We start from the raw sequence: 20,319 nt of genomic DNA on the forward strand, positions 1-20,319 counted from the left end.
CCATTCACATAAGAGTGACCTGCATTCACATCAAACATGGACTGATCAACCTTCTCTTTTCCTTTTCGTGATACCTGCATACCACTATCTGCATTACTTTAAGAAGATTCTCCTGATCTCAATCTGCCTGTCCATGGCGAAGAATGTGAACCACTACTAGAGGATGCTCCAGGTCCACTAATATTTTGTGACTGCAGCTGTGAATTCTGTGCAGCATTACCATTTTGTGCATCTACATCATCAATCACATTTACTGGTTTATACCAACTACTCATCTCATCAAAAACATCTCTGCTCACTGTAAACTTACGAGTAGAAGGATTATAGCATCTATACTCTTTTTGCTGCAGAGAGTAACCAATAAATATGCACTTCTCAGCTTTTGGATCCAACTTGGATCTCAACTCATCTGGCACATGTACATAGGCAATGCAACCAAAAATTTTCAAATGAGAAATATATGGTTTTCTACCAGTATACCTCTCCTCTGGAGTCATTCCATGTATTGCTGCAGTGGGAGTCCTGTTCATTATGTAGATTGCTGTAGCAACTGCTTCAGCCCAATAAAAATCTAGCAAGTCTTTTTCATTGAGCATGGCTCGAGATACCTCTCCAATATGCCTGTTTTTCCTTTCTACAATTCCATTTTGTTGTGGGGTATGACTGCATGAATATTGCTGCTTTATGCCATGCTCCTGCAGGAACCTTGCAAACTCATTTGAGAGGTACTCTCCCCCTCCATCTGACCTTAGGCATTTTATCTGCATGCCTGTTTCAACCATAGCTTTAAGAGTTTTGAAATGCCCAAAAACTTCACTTTTCTTTTTCATAAAATACACCCAAACTTTTCTGCTATAGTCATCAATAAAAGTGACAAAATAATAACAGCCTCCAAGAAATGCAGCTTTAGTAGTCCACACATCAGAGTGGATTAATTCCAATGGCTTCTCACTCTCTTGAACATGTCTAGGAAATGGTTTCCTTACCTGTTTTCCAAACTGACAGGCTTCACATACCTTATGCATTTCTGCAACCTTGAATTTGGGCAATCCTGCAACAATATTTTGGGCCTGCATTGATTTTAGTCGCTGTACATTAACATGACCAATGCGTTTATGCCAGATATCAATATCTGCAACTACACGGTCCCATGTGCAAACATTGCTACACTCAATTCCAGCATGTCTGCATCCAATGTAAACATTCTGCCCTTCTTCTTTCCTTTTGCTATCAAGCGACCTTTATTTTTCATATCCTCAACAAAGCATCCATGAGGATTAAATCTGACCTGCAAGCCCTGCTCAACCATTTGACCAACAGAAACCAGATTCTTGGTGATATTCAAGACATGAAATACATCGGACAGGTATTTCTTTTTCCCATCCTGCATAGACAAAGGAATTTTTCTAATCTGCACAATAGGATGTACAGTATCATCACCAGTCTCCACAAAACCTGGTTTTTACATTTTCCTTGCATCCTCCATCCATTCTGCATGACCTGTCATGTGGTTTAATGCACCTGAGTCAACATACCATACATCATTGCTTTCTTCTGCACTTGTCACAGAATTGTTCATGTGCTGCACCATAAACAAATGCTCATTTCTGTCATCACCCTGTCTACTAGAAGATGCATAATTCTCTTATTGCAGTTTTCCATTCATGATGTCATTCTGCTTTTTATAACAGTCTTTAGCCATATGACCCATTTTACCACAGTAGTAGCATTCAACATTACTGTTTGCATTTTGGCCTCTTTGCCATCCACCACGACCTCTTTGGCTCCCCCTGCCTCTAGAGTTACCATGTCCTCCTCCATAGGACTGGTTTTCTTGAGTTTGCTGCATATTCTGATTTCTACCACGGCCTCCAAATCGGCCTCCTCTACCTCTGCCTCTACCTCTTCCAGCATTTGAGTAGAAGACAGCTTCTTTTGAAGTTCCTCCTGAAGAAGATGCACCACCATTTCTTTGCTCCTCAAAAATTAGAAGAGCAATCAGCTCCTCAAAATCAGGAAATCTTTCACGAATTGAAATGGATGTCCGAAACTGTGCATAATCCTTTCCTAGACCATTCAAGGTCACAGAAACCAAATCATCATTTTCCACTGGCGACCCGATGGAAACAAGTGTATCTGCAATCTTCTTCACCTTCATGTGGTAGTCATTGATGCTCGTATTTTCTCTTTGCACATTATGCAACTCTTGCTTGAGCTGCATTTTCCTGGCTTGGGTATTTGTGCTATACATTTTTGACAAAGTATCCCATACCTCCTTTGGCGTACTTGCATCCTGAATATGCACAATCATAGAGTCTGAAATGTTGATAGACAACCAGTACATAACTTTCCTAGCTCTCTCATGCCATGCTTTAAATGCCTGCATTTGCTGTTGATTGGGAACATCAGGAAGAACTGGTTCTTCTTCATTTCCTGCAACAAATTCCCAATATCCTTTTCCCATAAGGAAATTCGTCATTCTAAACTTCCATGCTTGGAAGTTGTTCTTGTCAAGCTTTTCAGTGACAATCTGTGAAAGAGAATCAGATGCCATTACAGAACACTGCAAAAAATTATGTCACTGCAAAAAACACAGCTTCACCCTCACAAGGGAAAATCTGCAAAACTGGCGAAAGTGGTATTTGATTCACCGCCCTCTTGCTTCACCGCGAAGGGTGTCTCAATCTGAGACAATGCACTCTTGCAATTTCCGGCTGTGCTACCTGCATAGATCTGCTCTCAAAACAGAAAATGAAAGCAACACTGCTCCTCTTATCAGAACACCGCGAGCTTGGCTTGCTTTCTTGAGCTCCTTACCACGAACAAGGCTCTGATACCATGTCAAGATTGTGGAAGAGAAAGAAGGAGTCTCACTTGTAGCTTTCTTGCTTGCACAATGAGGGAATACACACAAGGGTGGAGACTGAAAACAGTTTTCCTCTTCTTAGTTGTGTAAGCCAAAAGAACTCTTATACAAAGAAATAGAAGAACCCTATATATGGGTCTCAAACCAAACTCAACTAACTAAGGTGGCATACTAACTGAGCCACGAACTAAAGTAGATAAGGATAGCTGTCATGTAGCTATTATTCATGGGCGGTGTACCAACCGCGTCTGCAACTAACAAGTCGGTGACATAAATACACAACGGTCACCCTGGCGTATCACGAGTAGAGCTCGATATCTCAACACACTCTATGTGTCCTCAATGCAAACCTAGCAGTTTCCTTCACAAACCTATAAACACAATAGCTTCCATTATCTGTCACGACTTGCACCACATTTTCGACTCCTATGTCCATAATGACCTATCACATGTGCTCCCAAATGAAAGCTCCTGTGATGGTAAGACCTTAGGCAAAGGCATCGATGGCCTTAATTAACATGGTACTTTTAAAAAAATACACTAAAACATTATAAGCATTACTTCAGCCTATATCCGACCATCCACCGCATAATATTCTGCATCTATATTTCGCCCATGTCTCCTTCAAGGATTCCAATTGAGCCTCTATGGATACTTTTTTCATTTCGAAGCTCCTGTGTGCATAATGCATCTGTGGATAGGCCTTCCCACTCACAATCTATGCGGCTCGCTACCCTAATTATCTTATTCCATTGATGTGTAGTGGCCACATTGAAAGGGATAGCACACCAAATAAATAAGCGTGTGAGTTCCCTAGTTGCCTCCACAATTGCCTGCCTCTAAAGTCCTACATAGACACTTGCACCATGCAAGGAGCCCCTTTGCCCACCACCACTAGAAGATGGCAACGGAATCCTTTCTGGGCTTTGACCCCATACGGATATAGATACACTTCTTTTTTCTGAGCCACCAGCACCTCCAGTTTAGCTAGCACCACCAGGCCAACTAGCATCTCCTTGCACCACTTGTGCTTCATTAGCCCGATATGGTGTTGGATGAGAGGATTCATCCTCTTCTAGCTCAATACCCATACGCTTTTAGCGCCAAAGTTGGCGACTTACCGTTACTTTTGCCGGTACATTTATACAAGGCCTGATGTCTTTGTTGAAAACGCATGTCAAGCGGTCTTTCACGTGCATTACGCTCCTTGAATTCTCCAATCCACAATAGTTACCCGGTACTTCTTTGATCCACTAGAGTCCTCGTATCCCTTGATTGGAGTAATGTGCCTCCAAAATGGATTCGATGCCATGATTAGGTAATTGAAAATTGGAATTTGGAAAGAAAATAAATAATAAGAACTTAGAATAAGATTAAAGAAGGAGAAGGAGGAGGAGGAGAAAGAGAAGGGACTTGAAAGGATAATAAAAAAGGACGGAAAAATAAGAATAGAAGGAACTTGAAAGGAGAATAACTTAGGAGGAGAGAAAAAGAAGAAGAAGAAGACGAAGAAGAAGGAAAGAAGTAAGGAGGAGGAGAGAGACTGGAGAGTGAGCTGCAGGAGGTAGAGAGCTGGAGTCCAAGAGATGAACATGCCAAAGACCGAGCGAAAATGTGAAACGAAGCCCGGTTTTACCCTCCCACTGCCCATTTTCCCGCAGGACTTTTTCATTTCAAGCCAAAATGGTTGTTCCATTTTGGCAACACTCGTGGGAGTAAACCCACCACCAAAATCACTCCTCATAAAACCTATACGATGATCAGTTTGGTCATGAATCAACAACACCCAAGCACTTATATAAGTGAAAGCATCGGACTTGTGCTTGAGAAAGTACACCCACATGTATCTAGAGAAATCATCCACTATCAAAAAAAGATACAACGCATCATTTAAGGCGACAGTGGATGTGGGACCACAACGATCTACATGAATGAGCCTAAGAGATTCAGCAGCACGAGTGATAGATTGCTAAGAAAAGGCGGCAGTGGATATGGGACCACAAAGATCTACATGAATGAGCCTAAGGAAATCAGCAACACGAGTGATAGACTGCTAAGAAAATGGTGTAAGATGCTATTTACCTAGTTGACATGCTTTACAGACCTCTAAAAAAGTTTTAGGCATGGAAGGCCCTCAACCATCCCTTGGTGCGACAGCTCATAAAGAGAGCCATAGCCCAAATGTCCTAAGCAAAAATGCCAAAGACGCTCAAAGTCTGTGGACTCCCGTGTGGTGGCCAATGCCTAGAAGCAATGGAACTCCGAATCATTGGCAGTCGGCTAGGTAAGAAAGTGTCATGTGGTAAAGGCCATTAAAATGTGTCTTACCTCAACCAATCATTGAACCAATCTGAGAGTCTAGGACCTTGACTGTGGTCACAATGAAGAAAATTGCTCACCCGAATTGGCAAAGCTGCTAAACAAACAACAAGTTCACCCCAAGCTGGGAGGCATGATAGACATCATCCAGCGAAGCAAGATTTGGACCTAAGTCAATGGGGAAACTTACATGACCCTGGCTTGAATCTTGACCAAGGAGTTGTTCCTACGCGAACACTCGACTATGGGGATCGAAAAATGAAAATATCTGCTCTAGGAGTCACATGATGGGTAGCTCCACTGTCCACAAGCTGAACAAGTACTAACGTGCTCGGTTGTGACGAGTGGGCCTTTGTAGGCACCTTATCAAGAGGCAACTCGCAAATGTGAACAAGACTCACATCCGATGTCTCTAAGAAATCGATGTGGGCCTCTGCCAAAAACCAGATAAACCCTCTTTGTGTGCCTCTTGCCTTAGATCGACACTTCTTGTCATAATGGCCAATCTTTTGACAATGTTGACAATACCTATTCTTCTTAGATACGTTTTGCCACCCAAGATTAAGTTTAGATTGAGTGTTTTCTTGGGATTCACTAGTCTTGTTTTGAGTTTGATCTTGATTTGAGTTTTGTTTGCCCTTGCTCTGTTGCCCCCTCTGAGAAGATGCAACTAGAGCCCCCTCCATCGAGTATGCGTTATGAAATTAATTGAACAACCGTGCGTAGTGTAACAACTGACACTCAAACTCATAAAATGTGGACATCTAAGGCTGTGAAATCACCTGCTACACAAAATGGAAATATTTTCTTAACACCTTGTTAAGAAACAAGATAACCTAATCGTCAGAGGACTTAGGAGCCCCAGTGGTTGAGAACTCAGCGAGGAGACATTGATACTCAGTCAACTTGACTTTCAAGTCATCCTTGTCTATGATTTTGAAAATTTAAAGCTCATGATCTAAATTGAAGCAATGGGTCTTATCTCAAGCCGCTTAGCGATCAATCAAGTGTGCCCAACGCTCGGATGCTAAGTCAAATGTTGAAGCGAAGAGTGAAACTCAAGCAATAAGCCCTACATAACCCCAACAATAGCAAAGGCATTACGAGCCTTCCATAAGTGGACGATCTTGTATGGAACAAGATCGGGATCAGGTTGGGGTTCCAACCCCTGCACTAAATAGTTCTAAGAGTCTAAGACATGCCTCATAAAATTTGACCAAGTGGTCTAGTTTGTCCCGTTGAAACAAGTCTTGTCATTAAAAGCATTCTTGGCAGATGAGAAACTAAAACCATGAGGTGTCTGTGAAGATGGATAGATGAAATAAGATGGAGAATAAGATGGCGATGGTGGTGGTAGTGGTAGTGGATAAGAGGAGGAGGGGGTAAAGGTGGATAGGCAAAAATAGACCACTGATATTCAATGAGTGGTAATTGTTGTGTAGGTACCAAAACAAATATAGATCCATATGATACCGTAGGTGTACATGGAGGCACTGGGACACAATAGCCTTGTCCAAATGTCGACTAGGGCATAATATAATGATCGGATGATCCACTAGGTAATGCCATAAAGGCGAACTGCGATACCAAACGATCCACACTTAAGTACGTATGGCATGCACTCCTAGAGGGATAACCCGAAAGTGTGTGTGGGAAGATCGAGCCGTCATCACAGATACAACACTTAGAAATAGGTATGTAGAGATCCTTAAGATTGTTTTTAAAATATGCAAAATGCCATGTTATTGTGTGTGGTTGATAATGAGGTGCACTTAATGGAAGCGGAAAGAAAGATACAACGAAAGTATTGAATTTGTAATGGATGTTGTTGTGGAAAAGATGGTTGGTTCCTTTTGTCTATTACATGCATTAGATGATGCACCTACTTCAAATTGACCATGAGAAATAAAATAATTTTGAGTTCATAAAGAAATGTTTGTCTTTCTCATTACTCACAAATCAAAGTATGTTTTGAAGAGTCTCTTCTTGACGAGCATCCCTCAATCCAACAAAAAATACAGATTCAATTGGCATAGAATCTGAAATAATAGGGTTTGTATCTGACATTAGAGAAAAGAAGTATTGTGGAAGTGATGTATAATCCGAGCCAAGTTTCACTTGCAGATGGCCAATCCGTAGTGAAAATTTTGAAGGTCCTACAAGATCATTAGTTCTATGAAACTCACGCTTAGCTTCAATCTCCTGTTGAGCCCTATGCACAAGGATGTGATCATACTCAAGGGCAAAAATTTGATATGGTCTATGGACTCCATGGTAGCTCATTGGTTCTCCACCCATGTCAAATCGAGTAATACCAAGTTGAGAGGCCCACTCCTAATTGTTTTTATCCATATTTGGCTATGGAGACTGAAGCGATGTTATGAATGTATTTGAAGTCATCTGACCCTTCTGTTGTTTTTGCTTTTATGAATGAGCTTTCCGATCAAAGGCCGAGGTTTCTCAGAGGGTACCTAGTTTTGATACCATGTGAAAAAGTGCTCTAAAAGCAAAAACACAAAACCAATCATATGACAAAGCATAGACTAATAAACACAAAACACAGTTAGGATTAGGGTCAGGGTAACTCAAAGACAATGAACACGATGAATAATAAAGTGAATGAACAATAAATATACAATATTCATGCAACAAACACACTCTGTAATGAATACTGAACCTCGAACTCTCGTATCTCTGGGATCAAGGAAGAGGTTATGAGCTATAGAGTGTGTTGTACTCCAAATGGATCCCAAATCGCAACAAAGGCAACCTCGAAGAGTCAAATACTAGCAAACGTAGCCAAGGAAGGATGGATCTGATGCAGACGACAGTGCATGAAAGAGAAATACTAAAAACACAAGTACCTAAGAAGAGAGAAAATTTGGGCGACAACTTAGGTGCAAGCGCAGCTTGCGAAGGAGAGAGAAAATTTGAATGGCAGCTAGAAACTGTAAACGCAGCCTATTGAGGAGAAATAAGATCAGGGCAACAACTCCAAACTACTAGCGACAGTACCAAATGTTAATGTCAATATTAAACGCAACACTCAAACAATAGATAGGCGACAACTCTAGGGTATCAAGCGACAACTACAGACAAGTGGCAAAGGCTAGGATTAGGCGCTAGATGGTAGCAGATGGCTAGAGGAAGCTCTAACCGTGATATTCATCACATACAGGGTGTGGGCAGCAAAGATACGGCTCTTGAAACCTGCAAAACTAAGATTAAGGAAGAGTGGTGACCTGCATGTCCATTCATAGAAAGTTTGAGGCACCCAAATTAGGGTTTTATATGTGGGACATAGTAACTCTCTAGGATCACGTTTCTTTTCTAAATAAGATATTTATTCATTAATTAAGTGTGTTTTAGGCTATTTGAGTCAGACTAATGCATTTTTAGCTCAACACCTAGAGCAAGCAATAGCAGTCATATCTGTGTTTTGGTGTCTCTGCATTTGTCATGAGCGATCAACAGTATTTCTCCCTCAACAGACCTACATCAAGATCTCTGCATCATGTAGCTGATTCCTCTTGTTTTGGAGCTGTCCATAGTCAAATGTAACTTTTTGTGGGTATTTGTAGGTATTTACCAAGATGTCTTATGATGAGGTCTCTATTCCTTCCTTTGAGAGATGGAGAGATTTTCGTACTAGTTCACGCGAGGAATGGAGGTCACCCAGCCTGTTTGTTTGAGAACGCTATCGGAGGGGTTTTTGTCGAAAGGTCGAATCCACCGAGGATCAAAAGTAGAAGGAAGTAGAGATAGGAGATGGAAGAGAAGATAGAGAATACCCAAGTGGTAAACACAACAAAAACAAATCACAATGAATTGAATCAATATGTATTGAAAGAACCTGGAATCTTTGCACTACTTAGAAGCAATCTCCAGCATTAGTTCTCCTGGAGCTCCTTCGTAGACTAAAAACGTGGATCAAAAAAATCAGCCCTTTCTCTGCTGTCCGGAACCCAAATCTGATGCTGGCTCCGAAAGGGGGGTAAAACCGCAGGACACCTACTCACGGATCTCCCAGACCACTCCTTCTTCTTTCTTCAGTTCAATCTGCAGTTTTCAGCCTGTTTACAGCAATCGCGACACGCGCGATTTCGTCAATCTGTCTTTTTTACGAAAAATCTTCTAATTGGCTGAAAAAGCAACTAGCTTTTTGCATGCCACCCTAATCTAGAAGCTTTTTCTAACTTTTTCGGATTTTTACAATAAATAATATCAAAAATAAACTAAAATTATCCAAAAATCTAGTATTTTCGAATAATCCATGCAACTCACACTAGTACTAATGACTCAAATCACATTGACTCTCTAGATCAATAGAGAAGTTGAATGATGATGCATTCCATACTTTTTCACACTGTGTCCTCATAACATCACGACATCGCTCTCCTCCCCGTTCTCTCCATGTTTCACAAAAGGCCCATTCTATTGGCCTTCGTATGCTATTCATGGCACCCTCTATATAGGTGCACATGCTCCCTTCTTTACCCAAAGAGGACCTTTGATGGGTCAAACTACTTGCTTTGGTTGTGTAAGGTGAAGTGTATCCTTGATACCTTCGATCTTTGGGAGTTTGTTACCCACCCTATTCCACGTCCTGTGGAGGATCGCACAATTGGATCATCGATGGATCGTGCGACCTTATGGGATTGGCTCAATTCTAGAGCCCGATCTTTCCTCTTTATGAGCTTACAAGATTCTATCCTAGTGCATATGTTCAAGTTGCAAAAAGCAACGAAAGTGTAAACAAAGCTTATTTCTTTGTACCATCAAAAGACATTTACCCATCGAATTACTCTCAAGAAGCAATTACGGATGCTCGTTGTTGACGATTCTCCTAGTGCATATGTGCAAGTTGCAAAAAGCAACGAAAGTGTGAACAAAGCTTACTTCTTTGTACCATCAAAAGACATTTACCCATCGAATTACTCTCAAGAAGCAATTACGGATACTCGTTGACGATTCTCCTTCCATGAAATGGTTCCTTGGACAAGCACAAAGCTAGGCTTGTTGCCAAGGGTTTTGCTCAAAGGGCAAGTTTTGACTATTTGGAGACTTTTGCACCTATTGCTCAGATGTCTACTATTCAAGCTATCTTGGCTCACCACCACTGGCATGTTTATCAAATGGACATCAAGTCTGCCTTGTTGAATGGCATCCTTGAGGAGGAGATTTATGTTTCATAACCTCTTGGTTTTCCTGTGCATAGGAAGACCATGTCTACAGATTGCAAAAGGCCCTCTATGGCCTGAAGCAGGCTCCTAGAGCTTGGTATCAACGAATTGATTGACTCTTTCTATAGAGTGGCTTTCATTGATCAACTCATAATTCAAGGTTGAGAGTGAGAGGTGTGTTTTGCTCATATTGTATGTGGATGATCTTATCATCATAGGGAGCTATGCTCAGGAGCTTAGAACCCGAGAGATTTTGAGACAAGAGTTTGACGCGACGGATCGTGGGATCCTACACTTCTTTCTTCGGTTAGAGATCTATTAGATGGCACCAAGAATTTTTATTTCCCAACACAAGTGTATCTCTGAGTTACTTTCGGAGTTTGATATGACCAATTGTCAGCCTATTTCATGCCCCATGGATCCAAAGTCGAAGCTTTTGGCGGCAAGAGCTCCCCTTACAGATGCCACCATTAGAGATGTCTTGTTGGCTCCCTCATCCAGCTTAATCACACTCAGCTGGATTTTTTTTTTGTTGTGGCTCTATTGTCTTCTTTCATGAAGACTCCCACTCAGGAGCATTGAAGAGCGGCCTTGCGCATTTTTCATTATTCACAAGGGACGAGATCCTACAAAATCATGTATAGAGAGGGGGTCGCTCTTTCCAGTTGAAGTGACTCTGACTGGGTAGGTAATGTGGATTTAAGACGGTCCACTACAAGTTATGCCTTCTCCCTTGGATCAGAAGCTATCTCATGGAAAAGTAAAGAAGCAACCTATTGTCGCCCTTTCTTCTATAGGCAGAGTATTGTGCATTATGTTTTACAACTATGGAGGCAGTTTGGCTTCACCACATATTGGCGAAGATTAGCTTTCCCCAACCTGGACTTATGGAGCTATATATGAACAACCAAAGTGCTCTATCTCTGGTGAAGAACCTTGTGTTTCATACTTACACAAAGCACATTGAGGTTCAATATCACTATGTTCGAGAGCAGATCTTGGATTTTGAGTTAGCAGTGGCCTACTATCCCACAATGGACAATGTAGCAAATCTCTTTACGAAGCCTTTACCCAAGGTATCTATACTTCATCACATGAGGTTGTTGGGCCTTCAAACACTCCCAGTATCTAAGAGGGGGTGTTAGCATGCCTAGTCATGTCAATTTGTCATCTCCTGATTGTGAGATACTATCAAAATCCAATGAAGACATAGGAGCTCTAGCACTTTTAGCTACTGCATTTCCTTCAATTGTCAACTTCTTGTGTGCATTTCTAGGTTAGTTTATTTTTTTGGCATTTTTCCAATGCAGCCAACATTAAATCCTAGTTGGCCAGCATTTATTGCACCTACAAGTGCAAGTCAGTCAGTTTTTGGCTTCATTGGCTATTTATAGCCTCCCTCTCTCACTTGGCAAATAAATACTCTAGTCTTCATTTTGTCATATGCAAGTGCACACTCCATCACTCCATACTTGGTATTGCCATCATCATCAGCTTGATTTGGTGCCCTCGCTGATGTTGTGGGTTGCATGCAAGGACTGGTCAGTCCATCCCCTTTGTATCAACATTCTTCTTCAATTAGTACAGTATTATTCCTTCATCTTCTACTCTCTCTCTCTCTCTCTCTCTCTCTCTCTCTCTCTCTCTCTCTCTCTATATATATATATATATATATATATATATATATATATATATATATATATATATATATATATATATATATATATATATATATATATATATGTTCATGTTTCTCTTCCATTGCCCACTCTCACATCTTCAACAAAAGGGTGTGGATTGTACATCATAGATACATAACTAAGAGTTTTTCAGTAAAATGCCAGCTATTGTATCATGCATTGCCCCTTTGGAGATTAGCTCCAGCCTATAGCCCAGTCCCCCCCCCACCCCCCGGGGAAAAAAAGGTTAGCCTTAGCAATAGAGGGTTAGGCACTTTTTTGAGGGATGAGTAAGAAAATATTGCCTCCATTATTGGAATAGGCCCTCCTTGGTCTAAATGATTTTTAATAATAATGCGACATAGATTTTCCGATGATGCTTGTGTGTGTGGTTGAAACTCAGAGGCGATTCCAATTTTCCAAGAATGCCTGTGTGCTTGTAAGTCCTCTAAAGTCCCTGTGTGTCGTCTGGAATAGTTACAGCAACTATACAGGGTCCACTCTGGGACCACTCTAATCAAATGAATCTAGCGGATAAATAGTAGACCTTTCAGAATGAAGATGAAAGGCACAGTAGCGAAACACAAGCAATGCGGATGAATAATAAACTTTCTGAATAAAGATGAAAGGCACATTAGGGAAACACAAACAATGTTGTAAGCGTAAACAAGGTTAATAAGCAATCGGAACAGGCAAAGGAGACTGCTATGAGACCCCAGGTGGAAATGTAGAGCCTGATATGCGAAGAAGAAATGGAGCTTACCGAGGGGATTGGCGGAAGGCGGCGAAGAAGACGTAGCAGGAGGGAGAGGATCTCCTTCCTCTTCTTCTTCCTCATCCTCTTCCTCTTCCTCGTCTCCATCCTCCTTGCGATGCTGTCGTTGGAGCGAGCGTAGTGGAGCTTCCATTATGAGGAAGAAACCTGGTTGACGAGCTTTACAAGAAAGAGCGATACGGAAGCATCGATTTGTGCTGCAATGGCGTTCTTCTAGTTGCCGTCGGTCAAATTAGCTGCAATGGCCGTCTTCTACTTCCCCGCGAAGGTTGAATCGAGCGCGTAGGCGGGTCGGTGTGTTGTTTGCTTTTGTTTTGTGTCATTCAAGCGTCACAAACTTGGAAGGTTATCGTCGTCTTTGAAATTACCATCAATACTTCCGAAATTATATTTCAGGCACTTTAGTTATTTTTTGGCCTGCCCTATGCCATCGTGAAGAGGATGCGCTATGCTTCTCCTTAGATCATTAATTTAATATTGTTATTATTTTATCATTTAGGTCTCACATGACAAATGCTACGAATAGAGTTGCATTTTGCCAGCTAGCATGGTTATAGAAGGGGGGTTAGTTGGGGATCTCATTGCATGTGTGTATAATGACTTTTCCTATGAGCATGAACAAGTGGCTTTTTTTGTTGAAAGGGCAATTCTTGCTCCAAGGAATCTACAGGTGGAGCAAATCAATTTGGAAGCATTGCATTTGATACTAGGAGATGTAAGGTAGTATTATTGGTACTGACGATAATATGTTTCTCTACTCTATAGAATATTTAAATTCTCTTGATCTCGAAGGTGGGTTTCCATTGCATGTGTTGCTCTTGAAGGTTAATGTATCAATTATTTTACTTCGAAACTTAAATCTTGGGAGAGGGCTATGTAATTGAAAGAGGCTAATATGCAAGGCTTTTAGTAGTAAGGTTTTGGAAGTTGAGATCATTACCGCCACAAACATCAATGCTAGAGTGTTCATTCCAAGAATCGCCTTCATTTCCACAACCTTACACTTTCTTTCACTATAAGGGTAGTGACAGTTTCTTGTGCAATTGGCATTCACAATGACTATTAACAAGGCTCAAGGACAGACTTTGGTTTCAGTGGGGTTGTATCTTAAAAGCCCAATCTTTACAAATGGGTAGCTCTATGTGGCATTTTCTCTAGTGAAATCCTCTACGGGGTTGAAGATCTTACTACAGGACAAAGATTGTTGTGCAGGTTCCACTATTAATATTGTCTACAATAAAGTCTTGCAAAGAGTTTGATCGCCTCCTATCTCTGTCACTTCCAATGTTTGTCGCACTTGATTGCTTTGGAACATTTCTATTGTTTGTGGACTAAATTCACCTTTGCTTTTTTTATTTTTTCAATAATGTGTTGTAGGGAAATGAAGACCTTGGTGTTTAGTTACTATCGTGCATCTTAAGCTCAAATGAGATTGTAGGAGAAATTCCTACATTGGGTGCAAGAGCCTAAAAGGCCAAGATCTCTTGCCCACATGGTTGAGCACTTTGTGAATCTTCCATTTGTTCAAATATATAAAGGCATATTTGTTGGGATTATTTACCAGGGATATGTGGAGTGTTATTGTGTAGCATCCCCTATCTATAACCACGGTGTAACTTGGTCGCACTCAAGGAGAATCCCTCCTCAATGGAAACGATGGGAGTGTCATGATTTATGTTGCTTGGTTGTGCTACATCAATTGAACATGGATATTGACCAATGTATTTTATTTGCATGCACTATAATTCTTATTCTTTTTACTTTTTAAAAATGATACCAGGAGGCATATTCCATGGTGGATTCCGTGAGGTTTTGCGGTGGATTCCGTAAATTTTTATTTTTTGCCGAGGCCCATACACAAGGTGGATTCCTTATGTCAAAAGTCGATGGGGATGCCTGTCTTTTTTAGGCGTCTTCTTAATTTAATGTGCAAGTGGGTGATTCCATAGCGGGTGATTCCACAAAATACATATTTAAATTAATAGACGTTTATGAGTTTAGAGTGCGCACTCGTAATAAATTAAGGTTAGGATTGAGTTCTTACCAAATTATTTATTTTGTAGCTAAAGACTGCTACGTATTCACTTTTGTCAGTTTAATTTTATTATTTTCTAACAATTATGAATGCTTTAGTTGATATGTAGAGCAGGCAGCGGTGGCGTTGGGAAGCATTGGGCGATAGTGTGTATTCAAGTTATTTAGAAGAAATTATCATTTTTGACGGGCACGCATCTTAGGCGTGGCGCCAATATTTATTTTGACGCTCTTATTTATTGAAGCGTTTGATATTATTTTATTATTTTGTATGCGTATGGGCGCATGATTTAAATATTTGTATTGGACATTGTATTTGGGCACCCAGTAGCTTTAATTCTTTAGTGGGACAAAAGCAAACACAAAAGCTAAAGCATGCTAATTGTAAATTGGGCTATTTTTTTGAGCTTGGAGATCAATAATATATCAAATACATGCTTTCTGGAGTACTCACACAAGGCATGGGGGAAGATTGTACCCAATTAGTCTTTTGATTCATGCCGTGTAAGCTTTCTCTCTTGTTTTTTGTGCAAAAGTAGAGTTCTTTTGTTCTGGGGACCTTTCGATGCTCACTACGCGCGCATACAGCATCCTATCTGTGCACAAAAAAATATGCTAATGGATTGCATTACTACTACTATTGTGTTGTGTTGTTGCAGCAAATGTTATGTTTTCTAAAGAAGTGCGATCCACATGCAATGGTTTGGGTGAAATCTCAATGCCGCGGCATGTGGAAATCACAACGCTTACTATCATTAATAGCAAGTCTCACAAAAGGAAACTATTCAAAAATGAATAGCGAAATGGAATTAATGTTCATCTTCGATACATTCATGCATAAGTATATTATGTTTGTATGGAAATTTGAACAGTGATGGTCACTAATTTGTTACTAATTGTTTTGACTCTATCAAGACTAAATTCTCTCATTAATGAGAGATCTTGCATCATGACGAGAAGTGGAGAAGGAGGAATGGGGTGCTTGCCAAGAGGGGGTGGACACCTTTGCCATATTTGTGTGCATATAATTTGAAATGAAATTTCAAAGTTTTTCCTATTCTCTTGCAAACATTTAGTTCAAGGTTTGGGATGTAGATAGCAAGAAAATAGTTGAGAGAGAGAGAGAGAGAGAGAGAGAGAGAGAGAGAGAGAGAGAGGTGTGAAAAAGAGGGGGATCAATGACCCACTTTGACACAAAACCTAGTGCTCTGCACTAGGATAGTTAACACCCGTGCTTGTGCGAGTACTAGCATGGAGCACTAATCTTGATAGTAGATACTTGTGAGGTGATATTTCTAGCACTTTAGTTGTTTTTACTTGCCCTATGCCATTGTTAAAAGGTTGTGTGATGCTTCTTCTTAGAGCATAATTTTTTTAGAAAAATAAAAAATATTAAAAATTTTATTATTATACCATTTTAGGTCTTGCATCATTTCAACCATTCTTCTCTCATCAAGATTTAGCCATTTGTTGTAGGAAGAACAAAAAAAGAACCTTTGAAGTCACCATAATTTCCACCTCCCCCACTACCAAAACTTTAATACTAGATGTGTTGAGATCATGGTTTGTGAGTCAAATTTTCACACATGAGCCTATTTTTAGGGTCTTAGAAACGTGTTTAATGAGAGCATGTAGGGTCAAACGCCGTTGCATGGTTTAAGGTTGCTAGAGGTAGAGTAAAGGTTTATCATAAACAAGGTGACATGCTTGTTCTGTGGATCTGAAGCAGATCATGCATGAGCTGGACTACAATGTGGACTTACTATTGGCAAATATTTTCCCTTGTTACACATCATAATAACCATTGATACACACAAATAAAAGGACCATTTCCATCTTTACTATGCCATTGACATATACAAATAAAAGGATCATTCCCATCTTCGCTATGTCTTCTCCCTTTGGACATGCATTTGTATATAGTTGGCATTTGCTTAAAGCAATGAAGAGCAAAAAGTGAAACTCATATAACAAAATATTGTCTTTGCACAATGCCAAGGGGTTGTAGTTATAATCCTTAGCTTTAGGAGCAACACTGATTGGTGAGGAGCAATTTGGCATCATCTTGGACATAATCAATTCGCAGCTTTCAAGGCATTGGAGAAACGACTAAAACATTGTTGCTTAATTTGCCCTTATCAACTAGAGATTCACGTTAAGCATTATGGTCTTTGTTTTTCTTCATTCGGTTCTAGGGTTCCCTTTTTTTTTTGAGTTTTTTTTGCCTTTTATGTATGCTTAAGCTTGAAGACCTATTTCTAGGTTAGTTTACTTCTAGTTTTGCTCCTTTAGGAGTTCTCTTATTCGGCTCATCTCTTTCGAGTGCTCTTGGTGGCGTATTAGTCTCACTTGTGTCTTTTTTTTTTGGAGTGGCCATGGTTAGTTTTCTAGTCCTACTTCTTTGCGATTTCTTATCAAACAGTTTCTCTCACGAGATTAGTAGTGTGATGCTTCTTTCCCAATATCTTGTGATAAATTAGTGTGTGCATAGACATGGTATTGCTTTTCTTATCCAATGTATTCAATTACCATTCAAGTGCCCTAAGTGCAAACTATGCTTAATCAGACTTTCCACTTTCCAATCAGTAGTGTACGGTGCACAAATAGTCTAAAACACTATGTAATGTGGTTGCCATCTTTGATTTTAAGCACAATATTACATTTACTTAAGTATTGTCTCTTCATCTTCTTTGGCCATAGCTGGGTATTCCTCAATGCAATGCAACCTCCTTAGGCCTAAATATAGCTAGACAAGGCTATGAGGCATGGTTAAGTGCAACATTGGAGGCATGATTATGGCCTATGGTATTAAAATTGTGCATTGACATAGAACTAGTTGCAGGGCTCCTAGTAGCATTTTCCAAAGAAGTATGGGTTCAAGTGAGGTTCTCTAACAAGTCATAGGTATTATTCGATGCACACAAGTTCTTGGAAATTTTAATCATGTGACTCCAATGTGCTCCCTTGCTCAAAGGTCCTCAACTAGACATAAGACAACCAAATTTCCTCTAGGCTATCAATGCTTCCAATGGCTTACACTTGCTCAAGGGTTTGCTTGGTTCTTGGCAAGCCTTGAGGGGTTAGGATCACTCATGAAGTTTATGGCTTAAGTGAGCAAAATGCTATGTTGCAAACAATCATGATCCCCACACCAATTACTTTAACAATTGGTAGAAATCTAGCTCCTTGAAGCTAGGATCATGTGATCACTAGCTCAAATAGCTAAGTACAATAGAGATAATGTTTTGATGATTGGATAAAGTTGGTATTGTGATTCGTGGAAGCAACTCACACTAGTGTTAGTGCCTTTAACCCAACATAACTCTTGAAGCTTGGACAATTTTGAGATGCTCTTAGAAGAAAATATAAAATGTAAGACATTCCAATTGTGTGAGTACAAAACTTTCACTTGAAGTAAGGGATATTGGAGTGATGAGATGCCCCTTAAGGTAACCCTTCAAGCATTTTCACTAGTAATATATTGAGGATACTTATTCAACAGTTAATGGGTCTTTTCTGGTGCAATGTTTCTAGCACAACAAGGTACTCCAATGGTTCTAGTATGATGAGATTATCTTGCACAAGAAATTCTAAATGGTGTGAGAGGTCACCAATTAAGAGGATATAGGGTAAGATTCAATGAGCCTCAAGGTTTTCCACAAGCAGTCCCTTGGGTTGCTCCAAATCTAGCAAAGGCACCCTTATATCTTAGCAAGATCAAGATTTAATGCTCTTAGGTCTAGCCAGGTCACTTACATGGTGATGATATGGCATTTCCCTTGTGCTAGGGATCTTAAAGAGTTGTGAGTCCAAGGTACATGCCCTCAATGTATTAATACCTCGAGGGTCGTCCTTTACAAGTTTGGGAGTGACTTGCATGGTTTTTTCTAAGATATTGTTGCCTCTTCTTTAGCCTAGATAGTACTAGATTATCTCAATCACATCTCTCTTGAGAAACTATTGATAAGGTGCCTTGCATAGGTTCGAGTTCCTGCCAAGCAATCATATGGGAGTTGTTAGGATAGAGTGCTCCAAGTATTGGCTCATGGCTTGAGGATTTGAGTAATAAGTCTCAAGAGCAAATGCTAAATTGCAATGGGATGGGAGTTATGGTCCAAAAGTGGAAATGTGCGAGTAATTGCCCAAGGGTCACAATTGAGTGCCATTTGCAAGAATTACCATCCATCCAAGTGAAGGAGGTCATGTCCATGTCCTAGTGACATCCACGGCCTTAACAAGTCCTTTGTGTTGTGGGAGGTGCAAGGGCAATGTGATACATTTGATCAATGAGTAAAAAAATTCCCATGTGAATGCTTCCTTGAGCATGCACGAGCATGCAATCACTTACATGCACATAAATACGTGTATACTTGCTCATTATACAAAAATAAAAATTCTCCATGGGAACTCATCCTTAGGAAAATATAGACATGCATTTATTTGCACATGTGAGAACACACATGAAAAGACTAGTTTTTGCAAGCACAAAAAAAAAGGAAACAAACAAACAAACTCCTATTGCATGTGTGTAAATGAGTCAACTCGCGAACATCTCCTTGATCTCATTGAGAAAACACGTGAAAATTTGTGGCATGGCTGTAAATAAAAAGGGGGAGAAAAGAAAAGTCAATGAATTAGTAAAGAAAAGAAGAGCTCAATTCTAACTAGAACTCTTGATTAAGAGGGAAGAGTTCAAATCCAACTGAAACTTTACATGAGAATGACGCATAGGCTTCTCTCGAAAAGATATTTCCCTCTTTATGCCACTACTTAACAAGTGGATATTTTCCTATGATTATTTAAAAAAAATCTTCCTTTCCTTATGCCACCTTATGACACTTCAATTATGTTGATGACATCCATAGCATCTCTCCTCCCCCTCCACCTCCCCCTCTCCTATAAATAGAGGCCAAGGGAAGAAAAATAGAGCATGGGAAGCAAAGAGCAAAGCCATGTTGAGATGAGTCAATGCTAGTGAGAGTGGCACACACACAAACATATACACATACACAGAGAGGCAAGGGATAGCAGGATGATGGTCGATAAAGAGGAGTGAAAAAATACAAGAGTGTTGAGAGAGAGAGAAAGTGAATACTAAAATTCTCAAAATACTTTCCCAAAGTCAATATTCTTTTTTGCCTCATCATATCCCCTTTATTTTCTCCATCTAGCACGTTCCCTTGTAAAAAGGTCAGCATGCCTAATGAGGCACAACCTTCCAATGTGGTGGGTTCATCTATAGTGACCCTGAATGGAGTAAAAAATATAGCCAATGAGGCCATCAATTCTAACATTCAAAATCAGGCATTTAATATTTACATGATTCATTTATCAAGGAAAGATATTTAGAAAAATATAGAGTCGTGCGAGTGAGATGTAAGTCATGATGGAAAGAGGTTAGTCTAGCACTAACATTTTTATGTTAAGAGTATGCAATCATCATCAAAAAGGAAAATAATTTAA

General features: G+C 40.1%; 1 protein-coding gene across 1 annotated transcript in view; it reads right to left on the reverse strand.

Moving 5' to 3' along the window:
* LOC148021170 (protein BTR1-like) overlaps positions 1–13,170 on the reverse strand; it is a 31,867-nt gene extending 18,697 nt beyond the window's left edge. Inside the window, exon 1 of the mRNA XM_087698106.1 lies at positions 12,811–13,170. Within this exon, the coding sequence (XP_087554232.1) occupies positions 12,811–12,955 (145 nt within the window). The 5' untranslated portion in view covers positions 12,956–13,170. The remainder of the gene's footprint in view (positions 1–12,810) is intronic.
* Between the last annotated feature and the right edge of the window lie 7,149 nt (positions 13,171–20,319).

This window comes from Lygodium microphyllum, chromosome 18 (assembly GCF_053477565.2).
Source record: "Lygodium microphyllum isolate KBCC chromosome 18, Lygodium_microphyllum_v1.1.10, whole genome shotgun sequence".
NCBI lineage: Eukaryota > Viridiplantae > Streptophyta > Polypodiopsida > Schizaeales > Lygodiaceae > Lygodium > Lygodium microphyllum.